We start from the raw sequence: 17,926 nt of genomic DNA, 5'->3' as shown, positions 1-17,926 counted from the left end.
AGCGCCCCCTGGCGGCCGCCTCACATTCCCCCCCTCTCCCCCCCCTCTCATCCTCCTCCCTCAGCCCTGGGGCGGCGGGACCGGGACCTGGGATCGGCGGGACTGGGCCTTGAGGTGAGCAGCGTCCCGCTCTCTGCCTCTGTGGAAGTCCCCCGAGCAGCGGCGGGGCCGGGGCAGGCGGTCATCTGCAACCGTCGGTGCTGTCTCAGTGGGTTCCCGTCGCGTAGGAAGGAGCCGCGGGGGAAGAGGCGCCTCACACCTTGAGGAGCTCGGGCTGCCAATCCTTCAGGCCCTGCTCCAGTACAGCACTGGTTTTACTGGTGTCTGGCCATCTGTGAGGTGTCCTACAGCATTAGGTTACCCTGCAGCATCCCAGATGGTGTCTGCGCCCTGTGGTGAGGCAACTGGCCCGAGCCCATCTTGTCAACGTGTCAGCTCAACACCTGCACATGAATCTGTGCTTTGCTTTTAAGGAATATTAAGACATCAAGGTTCTTAATTTGCTCTCCTGAAACAGAAAAATTATTGGTGTGCAAGCTGGAGCACTTGGACCACCATGTCTTCATGTGGGTATGTCCTGGTTGGATCAGACCACGGATGTCCTTGAAAGATGAGGGTACTGACAGCTCCTTCTGCAGATTCTTTGTCACTGCTTTGTAGTCTCCTGTTATTAAAAGTAATAATAATTAATGTTAGAATAGCACTAATGAGGCAAACACAAGGCTGCATATATCATCAGCCTTAATAGGTTGTAATAGATGGTTAGAATCCACTAGGACTGAAGTTAGAAAGGTAATGGTACATATAGATGGGAAAATAAACTTACTGAGATTGGTACCATTAAAAAAACATATGCTTCATCCTAGGGTTATGTGGAAATGCCAATTTTTTTTTTAAACTTGCAGTGGAAAGAAATAAAGTTTTCAGAGAAAATGTATTCTCACTTAACTTGAATTTACTTAATTAAAAGGTCTTTTCCAGAATAAAAAAACGGTTTCCTCTAAGACTTTCCAGGAGGGTTCTGACTCCTGGCTTCATAGAAGGAGTAGGGAAATTTTTGCCAACCTGAGGTCTTGTGCTGCCAAGCTCCCAGGTCTGTGTAAAGAATTCCCAGTGTTTCAGACACAGCTCTGTCACCCACTGTTGGTGGTGGTCCCAAATGGGATGAGTCTGTCACAATCTTGGATACCCAGCCAAATTTCTTTGATTGTTTTCTACAAAACTCAGGGTTTTTTTCTCTGGTGGTTCCTGTTTCAATCCTGGGATTGTCAGCCAAATTTGAAGTCATGTAAAATGTATTGTTCATTTTAAGTCCCATAGCCTCTGGTGCCTTAGATCATGCTAATTAAATGAATGATATATAACTCTAGAATTCCCTGCATCCTCTATTCTATGTGAATATTGAATAATATTGTATATTGTCTGATGGGAATGTGTTACAGATCAATTTTTATGCCTTACCACAGGAACCTCTGGAACCCAAACCTCATCTTCTCCTGAGCCACAAACCACAAAACCACCAGCTTCCAGCCATCAGCTAGCCCACAGAAATCTTGAGTGAAAACGTGTCAAACTCTAGATGTGATATACAAGGACAGCTCCACAGTTATCAAGGTTACTAGATAGTTGTTTCTTTTCTTGGAGTTCATGGGCAGCCTTTCCAGCAGCCAGTTCCAGATGGAAAAAAAGAAAAAAATTGCAAAATAGAAGTTAAACACACACACACAAACCTGAAACAAAACACCCAAAAGCAAACAAACAAAAAAAATCAACCTAAAATTGTGGCATTTTAATGTTTTACCCACAGCAGGCTTCACATTCTCCATCAAATAACTGACAGCAGCACCAGCTCTGGAAATACTTTAAGTTATCATGGCATTTTTTCAGCTCAGTCTAGACATAAAGGGTCTTTTCCACTTTAATATAGGAGCCTAATTTTTCTTCCATTATCACCAGTCTTAAAGCCCAAATGGCTAAATACATCTGAGGTATTCCTCAGTCTGAAAATCTCTCAGATTGGTTCATGCATCCCACATTTAATCTCTGAAAGATGACAAGGCTTTCATCACCCTTCATTTATTGTTACTTACTGAAAATCTACTGCCATGCCACACTAGGGATCTTTGCCAGCAGGTGCTGAGTGTCTCTTGAAGATTTCCTAATGTGCAAGGATTTTTGGTCAGGGGATGGTCTAAATTGTACAAGATCAGCTTCCTAGTTGCCAAAGTGGACAATAATAAATGGCAAAACTGACTTTAAGGGGACTAGACAGCTTGGGGAATTGGTAGGAAGAAAGAAGCTGAGGTGCAGAAAATGTGTATTGTTCTTATACTGTTACTATTGGGTTTACTCTTTACTGTAGCAAAGATGCAATAATGTCAGAGCTTCACAGGAACAACCCTGCATTGACCTTTGCTTGGAAATCTGATGATCTAAAATTAACCAGAGCACAGTGAGTGGCTGGAATAAAGGGCACTGAGGGAGCAAGGTAAGAAAATTTTTAAATGTGTAATGATGCAGTGACTTCAGTGAATCAGAGAAACACAAAGCTAGTTCAGCAGCTTTTTGAAGGGTGGGGGATCTACATATGACCTCATAACCAAATCACTTTTTCAGGCTTCACAGGAGTGAATCTCAGATGAGATGTGGAAGCTGACAGGGAGGTAGCTTCAGAGATCAGAGCCAGAATTTCAGTGAAACGTGTAGGTGAATGAACTAAATATTACATCTGAGCTTGTTGGACATTTTAGTAACAAATGGGATATCTATCAGAGTACAGCTTCAGGCTGCCTTCTGACTGAAGGAAATAACAGTTTAGAAACAATCCCTTCCTTGTTACTGCCACGTAGGCACAGACAACCACACCACCACAACACCCCTCCAGAGTCTCTCTCCCTTGTGGGTGAATTAGCCTTGACAGCTCCAAGGTCAAATGAAGTCAAAGGAATCACCAAATATTCAGCTGATGGACTCAAGTGGTTACAGCAAAAGACTGGAAGCAACTGGAGCTGGAATCTGCTCCCAGATTTTGTCTTTCTGTATCCTACAAGGTGCTCCACGTGCAGTAATCCAGGCAGGTCCCTCAACATGGGAAGGTGCAAGCTGAATTTGAGCCTCATCAGTTGCCTAAGACTGTCAAAAAGCCACCACTGGTCCTCCCCTATCTTGCATGGTACAGCTCCAAGTCCAGGTGCTCTGTGACTTCAGGCTTGTCTTTTTTTTTTTATCATCAAATCTTTTTGTCTCAGATTCTTAACTCCAAAATGGATCTAAAGTATTTAAGTATGTTTTGCTGAGTTTGGAATCCCACTTAGTAAATTTGAGAGACTGGGCTTTTTTTTTTTCAGATTAAAAGCTCTATGTTGACATGAACTGGCACACCCAGGTTTTGTTCTTTCCCAGAGCTGCTTAACTCAGAGCTGTTTTCCCTTCCATGTTATCTGCTTGCACTCTTTTTCCAGCTCCACACACTTTCAGTTATTAGCTGAGACTGTTGACAAGGCAGCCAGGTAGCCATGGCCACAATGGTGGGATTTTTGGCTACAAACACCTGTGCAGCAGGAGGAACAAGTCTGAGCCCAGCCTACATTCATCAGACCATGGCAACAATAGATGTCTGAAGAGCTGGATTTGAGGAGGTAACACAAAGATAAAAGACTCCAGAAGCCCTTTGCAATTCCCTTAGTCATCCATTCCCACCAAAGGCTTCTCTTTTGAAGTTTCCAGGAGGCTTGGTACAACCTTTGGTCGTCCTTTTGGTCAGAGCTCTTATCTCTCTAGTGCAGACCCAGCCTCTATTTTTGCTTGTAGTACTCAAACCCAGTTACTACAGGATAAACAAACTGTATTTGCTGATGCATGTTCTCAGTTTCCTTATCAGCTGGACAACACGCTTCTTGTGCATGTTGGGTCAAACTCACTGCTGGTCCAGCTCCAAGAATTCCAGGGTGACTGCACCATGGCTCGTTCCTCACTCACTCACACCTCCTGACTGCAAAAAAATATAACCACATTTTAATGGAGCACTGTCTTCTGGGCCAACTGAGAATTTCCTGGTGTTGTGAAGCATGTTTGGGTTGATGATTGCAGATCTTAATGCTTGCAGGGCACTTGAAAGCATTAAATGGAACAAGGTTTCCTGTCTGCAAAATATGGTGATGAAGTAACTATCAGAGATCTCTAGGTTTATTAGGAACCTTTCAGAGATCTGGCTGCTCATTAGCCTGGTACAAAGCAACCCACAGCAGGAGAGAACAAGTGGCTTCAAACAAGGTTCAACTTTCTGCCAGTTTAATCTTCATCCCATTGACAGGCTTCTCAATCTTAATGTAATTACAGTTCCTTCAATGTTTTCTGATATCCTATCTCAATCTCTCTTTTCTGTGCCTTTTTATGGTTTCTTTTTTGTCACAGGCCAGAGGAATAGATCATTTTTTTCCAGTGTCCATTAAAATTCCCTTTGCCTGCAGTGCAGAACACACTATAAAAGAGATGAACCTACTGCAGGTGAAATAAGCTGATGCTGCACTGGTCTTTTTCAAGCAACAACAATCTTTATAGATTATTTTTCCAAGTGTCATGAATCTCCTTCAAAGTCACAAGTGACTCTTATCAATTAATATACTGAAGAGTCTCAATTTCAATTCACATTCAGGCCATGCAGGGGCTACGCTCAGCCCAGCAGATGCTCAAAAGCTTTGTCTTTCAGAGATAAAACATTACCTTGCATGTGCTGGGGGTGGGAAAGGAGAGGGGGGTGATTCAGGAGCAGAAAGCCATGTTAAAGTGCAGCACCTGAGGCCTTCTTGTTTTCTGAATTTACAGTCTCGAGCTGGCAGTCGTATAAATGAGTGATGCTCTCTGATGTTCTCTTCCAAGCAGGCTATGGAACTGGCAGGGAGTCTTTGGTTTTCTGCTGATGTGTCCAGAATCCAAATAATTTGATTCTTGGGTATAATGACAATTGGAGGCACAGTATTACCTTGAGAAAAAGAGATGGGAGAGACAGTTTCTCTCTCCTGTATTGAATCAACAACCGATTCCCATTTACTCTCTCTGCTGAAAACTCCATTATGCAGGGTTCTTATTGCCCTTATTCAAGGGCATGGAATTAAAAAAGAGATATTGATGGTAATGCTCTCATCTGCCTACTGTGACATTGAATAATGGGGACAAAGAAGGGAAATCTTGAATGATGATATGCCTTTTGAAATACTGCTGATATTGAAAACATATAAAGGACAATACATTTGAATATGAAGCTGATGAAGTCATATTCAGCAATACTGTGATTTTTGCTTATGCCCTTAAATCATCTTTGCTTTTATTTTCGCTGCTGGTTGTGGAACATTTTATTTTCTTGTGATTTCAGGAGAGAGTCCTCACATACATGAGATGAGGATGGAGGTGAAGTGTTGGTCACACGAATTCCAGGAAGAATCTCTTCTCTCTCCTCCTGGATCCACAAAGCAAGAGTTAGGAATCTGGTGGGGAAAAGCCCACCACCAGAACTCGTATGATTTTACAGTTATACCCCTGCTCAGAAGTTGTCATTCTTCTGCCAGAAGTTGTCATTTTCCACTTCAGCTTAAGGCTGAAACTACCTGGTGATCTTATAAGTGCTGGTGTAGCTCAGTGATTGCAGTTATTTTAGAGTCAGTTACACCATTGTGCTGCAGGAGATCAGGATGCAGCTCAAAACCTCTTCCTAGCAGTTCTGAAAAGTCAAAATCAGACTTTGTCTGATCTGTCAAGGGGAAGCTCATTTTCTCTCCCATTGGCCCTCACACAATCAGGACTCAGATGGCTACCATGGTTTTCCTTTTCAGAGACTCCTGAACTGGCAGCACCATCTGATGTAGCAGAGTTCAAGAAGAGAGGCTCTTGAGAGGGTCATGACAGTGCCATGGCAGGGCATGATGACCTAGAAAGCTTTGAAGATGTCTGCTACAGAGCTCTTGCTGCTGCCTTGTTTGGTGAGGCAGAGTTCGCTCTTTGTGCTCCCATGCACCATCCTGAAGAATGATCTCCCACCCTGCGTTAGCATCCTGGATACATCCACCAAGCTGAGTAACCAGGGTACTGAGACTTCATCTCTAGCTGGATCAAATATTTGCAAGTTGTTGCTGAGGGTGAAGAGATACAATACCTTTAGTTTCCTTGGGTACATTGCTTTCTTGCCTGTGGTGGCAGGGATATATTTTAGGCTAAGAATTACAACTCTAACCAGCTGCCTGTGGCCTCCAGAGGTCAGCATAGCACTTGAGAAGGGCAAGATCCCAGAGCTCTCAAGCTCTACTTTTCAAGCGTGATCTCATAATTAAGTTTCCCAACTTCACTGGTAACAAATGTAAAGCCCCTGACACTACTTGTGACAACAAAAGTGAGAGAAGAGATCTCAGAATAACCACTGTAAAATGTAATTGGCTGATAGTGTAAGTTGGATGAGGGAACTCTGAGGTCACAAGTTCATTGATAATAAATAGATGTCCATCTGCTTAGTTTCTGTTCCTTTCCCATTAGTACTGATGGGGTGAAAGGAAATGCCAGGTGTCTTCTGAGTAGTCACTCAGACTTGTTTCAGCTGTGGTATAAGCTTCATTTTTTTAATGTGCTTGAATACAAGGTGCAGTTCTAGCAGTTCTCAAAAAGAATAAGGTAGAGCCAGAAAACATACAGAAATGAGAAACAGAGAGCATCATGGGTGTGAAACAGCTTTCATAAAAGAAGGATCTTAAGAATATTCATCTCAGAAAAAAGAAGCTTGTTGGACCTTCCTGCAGGCTGAAAAGGTTTCATGTGGAGGTTGCTCCCTGCTTGCCTAAACACTCAGTACTTGTCTCTGTGGGAGTAAGATATCAAATGTCCACTTTTGCCTGACTTTTCAAGTACTTCTCAAGCTCTTTGCATTACTGCAGTGCTAAGAAATGTCCTTTTGCCTAAGAAGCAAATGACAGTCATTGCAGAAAAGGCTCTGAGCTGAATTCTTTCTAAATACTATCAAGTGTTAATTTGGTCTAGTGATATTATACTGGATTCAATAATCCAGAGCAAAATCAGGATGAGCTCCTGTTGTAGGAGACCCTAATCTTACATGATCTCTGAGACCAGATGGGCTCTGTCTTTGTGGTGAAGTAACTCCCATATGTGTTTCTCTGCAGGCCACCAGCCTCAAAACATCCTCAGGAACACCAAAGAGCTTCAGTGTCACACAACACTATCTAATTATTTCTCCTACAACACTATCTCATTTCTCCTTAGCATAAGGAACTCTACAAGGCTTGTTGAGACCTCTGGTTCTCACATTACTGCTTTGAAACACAACCTTAAGTGAATCCAGCAGGCACCAGCTGTAGACAAAGTGTAAAAGCCCTGCTACAAAAAAAGCAACAACAAAAAACCAAACAAACAATCCAGCCCAAGTCCATAGAAAAGAAGTAACACTCAATTCTTCTGTTATTTTTATTAAAGCTGCAGAGTCTTACTACACACAACAAATATTTTATCGATATAATCTAAGTTAATAAAATAGTTGAACAACTCTTTAGATTTATATTTGTATAGAAATGATCTGTGGAACATCTCATCCTTAAACAGCAGTGTCTGAAAACAACTATTCAGCAGGTTGTTTTTAAAATAAGAGTTTGGGACTAGAGGATGCACTGTTCATTCTCAAAGAAAACAAAAAAAATCCATGCAAAAATAGGCCCCACCTTCTTCCCACTTTATCTCCTACCCAAAGTGTAAGGCCATACAGAATGACCACCTAAGTGGTGGCCCCTTTCTTCCAGTAATCTTCCTCATGTCTACGTTAGGAACTGTTATCTAAACTCATAACTAAAACAAGACAAAAAGAAAATTCAATTGCACGATCCTAGTCTGCAGGTGACAAAGTCATGACTGCTCTTTACAGAACACCCTATGGGTTTTTTTTTCCAGTTATTCCATTTCTTACCACATTGTGTTTGTTCCCCAGCTCTCACCTACGTGGCAGCTGTCAGTTATTGTCCATACACCTCTGATAAGAGGAGTCAGCCTATCTACTATTGCTTCAGTCTCCCTTCTTCACCTAGGTGTAGTTTAGATTTTACAAATCCCTGCCTGCAAAGGGCCAACTCCATGGTATTTTCCCTCCATTTTAGCCACCTCAAAGGTGATGATCTCCTCGCTGCAGCTCTGCATCGGTGTCACCCGTGAGATGTCTTTGATGGAGGCATGTCCTTGCTAGATCATTCCATTGATCTTAGTCCACTCGTAGATGTCCTGTTCACACACAATGTCTGAGTTGATGAGGAGGTATCTGTCCCCAACACAGAAATGTTTCTGGCAGGCAGCACATTTGAAGCATTCCAGGTGATAAACTTTGTCCTTCACCCGCATCGTCATCTCATAAGCCCGGATTCGCTTGTCACAGGAGGCACAGAGGCCATCTTGGCCAAAGAGCCTAAAACAACAACAGCAGAGAAGTAAGCAGAGTTCTTTGGTTGGGGAGATGGGAAAAAACAAGTCAAAACAAGAACACAACCTCAGTGCCTTGATCTGTTAGTCACAGGCTTGCCAAGTTACATGGAAAGCTGTCAAGCTCAACTCTACACGATACCAAAAATTGGACTAGAACATCCAAGGTCCTCAACTAAAGTCAACAGAATTGACTTCTCTGATCAATGCCCTTTTCATCAGTTGCTGAGCAGCTTCAGGAGGAGTAAAAGTTCTCCAGATCATAACATAAAGGTGTGCTGTATCAATACTTCAACTTCTGTGTTCAATAGAAACTACTTTTCCACTGAGAAGTTTTGCCTGTCTTCATCTGCTGCTATTGTAGTTTACAGAAAGGATCTGACACATGGCAAGACTCCCCTGCCCCTTGTTGTTGCTTCCACTTTTGAGATTCTTTCCAACTCAAACATCCATGAAGTCACTCCTGCTGGGTTTCAGATGGATACATGCTAAGACTTTCTAGACACTTCTGCTTGCCCCAACAGTTTTTGTGATCTGAACTGCTCTTTAATCCACACTGAAAATCCCTGCTGAGCTCATGGGGGTGTTGTCTGCAAAGTACACATCTATTTCTTGTACAAAGTAGACATGTGTTGAATTTGACTTTTAAGTTTCCATTAAAAATCTGGAAAGAGTTCTTCTACTTCCTACACTTCTCTTTCATGTGCTGTGCCTGCTTCATAGCATCTTCTGAACTGGAAAAAACGCCCACTAAATTGAGATCTTTGATGAAAAGACATCATTTCCTTGGTCCGCCAGAAGATGTCAGTGTTTACTTCTGCCCATCGAAAGTAACACTAAGGTTACACAGAAATTGCCGGTTTTTTTCAATAGTGAGGGAAGTTATCATATGTTGAATTCCTGAATAAATATAATTTTTTAATTTCGTGCAAGAAAATACATGAATTGTATGGCCACGCTGTCTTTTCCTTCCATTTTAAGATGAAAAGGATTTGGAAAGGATAACTAACACTAGATCACTGCTTGATGATGTGGATGCAGAGTTTTTTAAAGTAGTCCCACCAGCAGAACTCAGTTCTCAGCTTCAGCTTAGCAAAATTCAGCATCCACGATAACTTCACCAGAAAAAGACAGGGATCAATCAGTGGATAAAAGGCAGGGAGCTGAGGTCCCAGGAAGGTCCAGCAGCTCTGCTGGCTACTGGGATCAAGCATCTCCTCCTGAGCTGCTGGTACTGCATCAGGACAATGAACTGAACCCAGTTACCTTGGATACCATGTTCTTAAATGAGGGAACTAAATGATCTTTCCTCAGTTGCTGCTCTTGGCACCTGGTTGGATACACCTTTCAGCTCCAAGGCAATGCTTGGAGAAACACAGGACTTCTTAAAACCAGTCAGGGGAACCAGTTCATTGGCAGCTCAGGGGTAGTTGGCTGAAATTCATCACCTTTCCCCATTTCCACTTGCCAGAATCCCATGGAGACACTGAGATTTGCCTAGAGCTATCAGGAAATGTCTGTGCAGACCAATGAATGCCAACAACCCCAAAGTCCTACAAGTTCCTTCTATACTCTTCTTAATTTCAAATACTTCTTGGTGGGATTTTTGCACACAACATGTAGCAAGGCTTTCATTTTCATTAAAAAATGCCTTTTTTCCAAAAAGATTTTTCAGATTTAACCTATAAACATCTCTTCAGTGACCTAATCAATGAAGGCAACTTATGGATTTATCTGTAACTGAAGAACCCCAACAGAACCATAAAGCATGAACCTCAATAATATACAAGCCCGTATTGTGGCTCATATATTGTATAGGCCACCTTTTTGTTGTTGTTGCTTTTGGAGAACAAATCTTATGGGGAGCATCTGGGGGTTTTTAGCCTGGAGAAAAGGAGGCTAAAGGGAGACATTCTCACTCTCTACAACTACCTGAAAGGAGGCTGGAGTGAGGAGGGGTCAGTCTTTTCTTTGTAGTAACAAGAACAGGACAAGAGGAAATGGCCTTAAGTTGTACCAGGGGTGGTTCAGATTGGGTATTAGAAGAAACTTCTTCACTGAAAATGTAATTAAACACTGGAACAGGCTACCCAGGGAGTTAGTTGAATCACCTTCCCTGGAGGTGTTCAAAAGCCATGTATTTGTGGTGCTGAGGGACATGGTTTAGCCACTGGACTGGGTAGGCTTGGGTTAATGGTTGGTTCTGGTTGGGTTGTGGTTGGACTTGATGATGTTAAAGGTCTTTTCCAACCAGAACAATTCTGTGATTCTGTCAAGCTGAGCTTGCAGACAGTGCTGCATTACAACTCTGCCTGCTGCCAGGCTTTATGTTGAGGAGTAATCCAAAAGGAATTTATGGACCTTTGCTCAGTAGCGGTACCAGCTGGGCGACTGAGCAAAGCTGAGCTGGTGGCAAGAAAGGGAGGGAGGGTAGAAGGAGTGGGTGGCATACCTGAGATAGTCCCTTCTGCAGAGCTTTCTGCCCAGTTTGTAATACAACCTTCTCCCCACTTCTCCCAGCCTGCAGCCACAGAGGTCACAGCTGAGGCAGTCCTCGTGCCAGTACTGATCGATGGCCTTCAGGAAATAGCGGTCCCCGATGTTCTGCTGGCAACCCCCACATGTCAGCAGGGAGGGGGGGATCTGGAGGACTTCATCCACTGGCTCCCTGAGGGAATGAAAGAATCATTGGAGAAGAGGACATGGACTCTGAAAGCATCCAAAGGAGAAGAAGGAGAAGGAAAAAGAAAACACAAGATTGGTCAAGTTAGAAGAGGGATTACATTCTCGTGGGGTTTTTTGAAAAAACTTGATCCTTCTAACATTAGAGGGAGCAGGACTTCACACTTCTTTTGCTTTAAAAAAAAAGAACAGATTTGAACTTAAGGAGTTAAAGATTTTAAATCTTGAGATAAAAATCGCAAGACTTACACACTAATTTTTAATTTTTTTTCAAAGAACAATGTATAAACATGACAATCTCTATATCAACCATGTGTATTCATTACTGTAAAGGCATCTATGACTTTACTAGGATGTTGGGATCTGTGTAGATGCATAATTTTTCTTCAACTGGACAGAAAATAAACTGCTCAGGCACATGTCTCAATCCATACAGTTCTTATGAAAGAAACACCTTTCCCATAACATGATTCTTAGATTTCAAGAATTCACTTTTTCAAAAGTACAATCAAAAAGCTGCTGGGATTCACCATTTCATAGAAATGTTGGTTATGTTTATGCAGACTGACAGATGCCAATAACCTCAAAGTGCTATGAGTTTTACTGTATTCTTCACAACCACAAATTATTCTCTTTTGTCCAAAACACACAGCAATACTTTCATTTCCATTTAAAAACGATTTTTTTTTCCCAACAAGATTTTTAGATTTACCTTTAAACAACTCCCAAGTGACCTATTAACACAGACAACTTCTGAATTTACCTATAACTTACTGAAGAACTCCAGCAGTACCATTAATCTTCTGTGCAGGAACACCAAAATATATGAGCTCATATTGTAAATGTGAGCTTGCAGGTGTTAACTCCAGTGCCTTGGGGAAGCAAAGGGAATTTCTGTCTCACCAGGGGCTAAAGGACTAGAAAAGGCTTTTGAGGGATTTTCCATGCAGCCAACTTTCCATTGGGAAATGTAAATCTGAAGACTAAGTCTGGGGGTGTCTTTTCTCTGAACATCATGAAATGAATAAAAACAATAGATGAGGATGTTGCCCAGCTGGTTTAAGGCTTGGGTTTTTAAAATTTTACCTCATTTAACTGCAGAACTTCTTTTTTTTCCTCCAGCTAAGGGCATGAATCCCCTAAGATGGGGATTCAAGACCCAGGGAAGTTCATAAAAAGACCACTGAATCAATCCTTTAAGCACTGTCTTAATTTTAAACCTGTGGCTAGTGACAAGAAACTCTTGTATCTTGGCACATTTATGCTTTGCTAGATGATAATGCAAGGTGCTCAATACCTGGTAGAGTGGGACCCCAAATTTTTTCATGTTATTAGGTTCTCATTCTACCACCATTCCTGTTCTGTCCTCCCTTAGGCTGGTGGGGACAGAGGAGACCTGCACTGATAGAGAAGGATCAGGCTGTTCTTAGTTTCCAGCAGGCAAGAGGAAAAAAATTATATTAATATCGTTTATTTACTAGGTCAGCAGTTTTCTGGGCAAAAATTACTTTCTTCAGTGGACAGAAATGACCACTGGTCAAGAACTTCTGTGCTGAGAAACTGATCCTGCAGTTTTCATTTAGGCAAGATGAGCCCTGAGGTATTATTTGATTAAATTCTCCTCTGGTTTTCACTCTTCGAAGTTTAAACTGCTGTGCCCTGAAAGTTGTGTTCATGCTCCTCTCCTACGAGCTCTCCATCCTCTGAGTTTTAATTAAAATCACAGAACTCAGGATGTGATTAGGCCCTCACTTCTCAAAGTTTATTCTTTTTGATCATGGACTCCACTCTGACAAGTTCTGAGAGCCTTCCACTAGATGGAAAGAGACATTATTATCCTTTCTAATCCCTTATTGGAAACTTCAGGTGCACCCCAAAATATTCCATCTGATGGGTGTTCAAGGAATCCCAAGCCAGGTCTCTCAAAGCCCTAAACTCCGGAACAGCCTGGAGGATGTTTACACTGAGAGAACTGCTGCTTTATGCATTAGTTTTTTGATCTCTAAGCCAGCACTCAAGTCCCTAGAACGCAAGGTAGAGAAATAAATAAAGATTAATGAAACTTGGTTGTTGAAACCTGGACGTCACAAACCTAGGAGATTGGATTATCATTTCTTTTAAAAAAGGGATAAAATAAGAGAAGATGTAACATATAAAACATCAGGTGTGACATGGAATTAATTGATTTAATCCCCTAAAGAAACAGTTCCCATGTGTTCACTCAGGGCTTCAAGCGATGGCATTTTCCGTATCTCACAGGAAATAAGTCATGAATGACTCAAGTTTATTAAGAGTGATGTTTTAAGTGTTATCTGAAAAAGGAGATTTTAGAATTATTATTTTTTTCTTTTCTCTCTTATCATGATCCCAGACAAGGAGAACTGCAGTTCTTAGCATGTGCAGGGCTGAAATGACTCTGTTCTGATGCAGTTACAGTGCCTCTGCTGAGAGCTGTGGAGCACAGCCCAAGAGCCGGGAGCAGGACAGGGGAACCTGGTCCCTTCCCCGAGTGGGAAGCCCAGGGAGGGAAATTCTCATCTCCCATACTCCATCAACCAAGCCTTTCTCCGTGCCCTTTTGAAGAACACCCTGCCCCCACCAAAACAGTTTTTACAAGCCCTTGAAAGTTTCATTCTGAAAATGTGGAAGTTGGGCACCCGCAGATAACAGTTCTGACCTTCCACTACAATCGACTAAAGCGAATCGGGCAGAGCAAGGATGGGGCAGAGAGGGTCCCTTTACATGACAATCACCTTCAGCGTTGGGAGGCGGGATGCTCTCCTTCTCCCGAGCCCTTCCCAGCACCTCCGTCTGGGATGAGCGTGTGGAAAACGCCCTGCCCGGGGCTCTGGGGGGTGTTTGCGGTGCTTTGCCTCCTCTCTGCCCCCGGAGCCTGTTTCCGGCTGGTCTTTCCCACAACTTGGGGGGCTCTCATCAACCAACAACCTCCCCACACCCCGCTGCCAACATCCCCCCCGGGGGCCGGGGCCGCCATCCGCAACAGGGGAGGTGGCGGGGGCTGAGGCAGCCCGGGCACCGGTGCTCGGTGCTCCCCGGTGCTCGGTGCCGCTGCCTCCTGTGCCCGCTTCCCCCGGTACTCCGTCCCAGGTGCCCCCCGAGCCAGTTGCTTTCTGTGCCCGCTGCCTCCCGGTGCCCGCTGCCTCCCGGTTCTCGGTGCCTCCCGGTGCCCGCTGCCTCCCGGTGCTCGGTGCCCCCGGTGCGTGGTGCCCGCTACCCCCGGTACGGCTCCGCCAGCACGACCAAGCGGGGACTGGGGGCGGGTGGTGGTGATGAAGAAGCGGCAGGGGCCGATGCCGAAGTCCGCTCCGCCAGAAAGGGTCTGCCGGGCACACAATGCCGGTGAAGTGGCTCCGGTGGCGAGGATGTGAGCGGGCACCGAAAGGCTCACGGAGAGAGAGGGGTGGTTTGATGGGGTGGGAGCCGGGAAGAAAAAAAGGCCACTTACTCGGAAGGATCGAGGCTTTTCCTCTCGATGGCCGATGACATTGGCAGGGATTGTTCCTTTGTAGCGTGCCTGTGGTGGGATCTGCCCCCGCTGCCCCCGCACAGGCTGTCTGCTCTCGAAGCCTTCTCACCAGCTGAGTTTCCCCTCCGCCCCCCAATGACATTCACAGGATTTCCTCCTGCAATACCAAAGAGAGAGAGAGAGAAAGAGAAATATGGGCTGGGGCTGCTTCTGCTGCTCCACCACCACCGGGGCTGCGGGGCTCCCCGCCGACTCTCACCTCCCATCCCCGCCGCGCTCCTCCTCCTCCCCGGCCGGCGGAGCACCTCCCGCGGCCGCGGCTCCGGCGGCGGCTCCGGCGGCGGCTCCGGCTGGGAAGCGGCTGGTTCGGCTGCCACCGCTACCTCAGCCCGGAGCTCCCTGGGCTGGGCTCAGGCTCTCTGCCTGGGCAGCTCTGAACATGCTCTGGAGCCCGGTGGATGTGCTGCAGATGGGGAAAGCAGGAGCATTATTATTATGATTAGTCCGTGGCTCAGCCCCGGGTCTCTGGTTTCATTTCCTTTTTCCTGATCACGATTCAAATACAATAGAAGGAAATCACACTTAAAGAGACAGCTGCCCGTTTCTTAACTGGACTCCTGGGGATTTAGCAATACAAACAGCAGCATCACGACTCGTTGGGTTTCTTAAAGAGACAGAGCTGGGGCTGCCCGGAGCCAGGGCTGGGAGCTGACGCTGCATTTTCCTCTTACAAGGGCATTTAAGAACACTTTCTGGGGGGACAGGGGTGTTCAGGTAGGTAGGCAACCTGAAAATGATCCAAAGGGCTGGAAAAAGCCAAGTGCCTGGTTCTACTCAGCTCCACATAGGACCAAAGCAATCGTTACCAGTCTCTCTCCTCTTCCATACACATCTCTGCACATGCCCACACAGACGTCTATTTTTGTACAGTACTTTGGAAAAAGGAAAAGAAGCTAAGTGTTACTATTTTTCTAACCAGGATTCAAACTGGTCAACTAAACTGTGTTTCATGTACATCCCCTACTGAACATTTACTGGGGTCTCCTAGACAACCCCTAGTTCTTGGCAAGCAATATAATAAATTTATATCTCGTCACTGTTTGATGTTAATGAGCTATAAAAGCCGGAGAGTACAAAGTATCGACTGGTAATTAATCACAGAGAAGCTAAAGATGGGAACGTCGTGCTCAAATATCTCTTATTTCCCCTCCCACCCTTCCTCCTCTCCATCAGCACAGCACATCCCGGAAAGGATGGATTTACAGTGCCAGGGTGAAGACTATTACAGCAATCCGAGCATTTCCCAGTCCCTGTGGCATCAGATACTGGGCACTGCTGGAGGCAGAGTTCTGGATGAGATGAACTCCTGGCCCTCTTAATTCCTTTCAAAAGAGTAAGAAAATATCTGTAATAAAGCACTAGTGAATAGTAGAAATACTTGACTCCTATATTAATTCTCAGAAGAGAAATGTATTTGATGTCTATTTTTATGACTACATTCTGGTTTTTTTTCCCAGCTTTTTGGCAGCTAGGGATATAATATCTGCAAGACATTAATGAGCCCGATTCAAAGATCAGTAATGTCAGCACAAGGACTGTTATTCATTTCAAGGGGCTTTGAACCCAGCTCCCACAATACTTTAGAGCCATCATTGGTCATTATAACACATCTTTCTTATTCTTTAAAAACATTATTTCCAATGTATTTCAAGCTGTTACAGTGTGACATTCACTCTTACTTTTGTTCAAGACTCTTATGTTATGTAGACAGGACTGAATTATATGAAGTCTATTTAATTTCTTATGTATTTACACTGTAACCAGAAAAGTAAAACATAAACCTCTCCAGAACTCTGAATAATTAAACTATTGCAATACAGCCCATACTCCCCCTTCTTCCTGCCCCACACAAACAAAAAAATCTTCTAGGAAGTTCATTGTTAGCTTAAAAAAATAAAAGTTATACTTAAAGGTGGATCAAACATATGCATAAAGACTTAACCTGCAGGAAACTAGTGGAAGAGCATGTGATACAGAAGCTAAAGGGGACAAATTTTGTGCATTTTATTGTCATCTTTTTTCAGTCAGATCCAGAACAAACGTTCCTAGTATAAGGCAGATCTTTAAGCACAGTATGTGTGATACTGCTGGGATCACCCCATGATCACACCACCTGTCTCCTCATCTAAAACAATTGTAATTAAAACTGCAAGATTATTTCTTGTTTTCTCTTTGACCGATGCAGGTGAGATGACGGGCAAAGTCATGAGCTAAGAAAAGTGAAAAAAAGCAGTCAATTTGCCAGTAATAGCATAATAAATGTGTTGCTCCATTGTGCTTAACAGGACAGGGCTCCAACTTGGTTGCTCAGACCAAGAGTGATCAGAAAATGTGACATAAGTATTAATGTTGTCAGGGTATCTTGAAAAAAACACAAAGCAAAGACACCAGGTAAAACCACCCATCAGGATGGGCTTCAAACTAACCCAAACCCTGCCTTTGCAGGTGCTACTGTGGCAGAAGATGAACAGAAGCTGCCAAGAAGCTGCTGTCCTGGGCTCATGGGTGTAAATCAAACTGCTAGGGAGGGTTTGCCCCAGTGGCATTCTGGAAGTGCCTTTTCTTCATGTTCCTGTGCTGGATTTGCAATGAAAAACCCAGCAAGAAGGTCCTCATAATGCTAATCATGAGCTGGATCTTCTTGCACCTTTGAGGATCATAGAAATAGACTTTTCTGGGACAATTCCATTTTTCTTAATTAGTTTTACCTATAATAAACTCTTGCTCAGGACAGTGAAATATGATACTTCCAGCTGAGAACTCTTGTGTCCCACCAGGACAGATGACCAGTAATCAAGAGCAACTTCTTTTTTTCACCTTCAGCAATTCCCTTAATACCTCTTTGCCTTAATTTTCCCATCTGCAAATGTTTACTTCCCTCAGCAGAACTGGCTGTTGATTTACTTTTGCCTCCTGCTGAATAATGTTCCTAAAGACAAAGCTTTATTCAGCACTAGAATAGTTGGTGCCGACATTTCCTGCACAGGGACAAAAAGACCAGCACTATTTTTAGTGAGGGCTTTTCTTTCCATTGTCCCTTTCTCTCTGAAGCTGTATTTTCCAGCACTTTTTTAGTGCTTTTTTTTTTTTTTTTCTTGTGTTTGCTGATTGAAAATCCCGAGGGATGAGTTTTGGTTTCAATTAACTTTTATTAATAAAGATCATGCTATAGACTAATTCTTGCAGCATGGCTGAGGTCAAATCTGCTGTTATTAACTGTGTTTTGCATTCAGTGCTTGG

At 43.7% G+C, this 17,926-nt stretch overlaps 1 protein-coding gene and 2 long non-coding RNA genes across 5 annotated transcripts; 2 read left to right on the top strand and 1 right to left on the bottom strand.

Annotated features, from left to right (window-relative positions):
* The first annotated feature begins 10 nt into the window (after nucleotides 1-10).
* LOC115598381 lies at nucleotides 11-7,420 on the top strand. 3 transcript variants are annotated; one of them, XR_003987611.1, is made up of 4 exons: nucleotides 11-114; nucleotides 1,467-1,614; nucleotides 5,829-6,078; nucleotides 7,161-7,420. It is a non-coding gene; the product is annotated as an uncharacterized LOC115598381 (long non-coding RNA). The 3 variants fall into 3 exon arrangements; XR_003987609.1 differs by having other exon boundaries at nucleotides 5,829-7,420; XR_003987610.1 differs by having other exon boundaries at nucleotides 5,372-7,420.
* A 30-nt stretch (nucleotides 7,421-7,450) lies between these two features.
* On the bottom strand, nucleotides 7,451-14,924 carry LMO2 (LIM domain only 2). Its single transcript, XM_030451218.1, has 4 exons — nucleotides 14,886-14,924; nucleotides 14,606-14,783; nucleotides 10,910-11,125; nucleotides 7,451-8,443 (listed from the first exon to the last, which is right to left on the bottom strand). The coding sequence occupies exons 1-4, from the start codon at nucleotides 14,890-14,892 to the stop codon at nucleotides 8,224-8,226; spliced, it is 621 nt and encodes a 206-aa protein (XP_030307078.1). The 5' UTR covers nucleotides 14,893-14,924; the 3' UTR covers nucleotides 7,451-8,223.
* LOC115598383 lies at nucleotides 10,454-11,318 on the top strand. The gene is made up of 2 exons (XR_003987613.1): nucleotides 10,454-10,522; nucleotides 10,978-11,318. It is a non-coding gene; the product is annotated as an uncharacterized LOC115598383 (long non-coding RNA).
* Nucleotides 14,925-17,926: the final 3,002 nt, after the last annotated feature.

The sequence above is a fragment of the Calypte anna genome, chromosome 5 (genome assembly GCF_003957555.1).
Source record: "Calypte anna isolate BGI_N300 chromosome 5, bCalAnn1_v1.p, whole genome shotgun sequence".
Taxonomy (NCBI): Eukaryota; Metazoa; Chordata; class Aves; order Apodiformes; family Trochilidae; genus Calypte; species Calypte anna.
The sequence above is the reverse complement of the archived record's forward strand: the minus strand, read 5'-3'. Positions and strand labels throughout refer to the sequence as shown.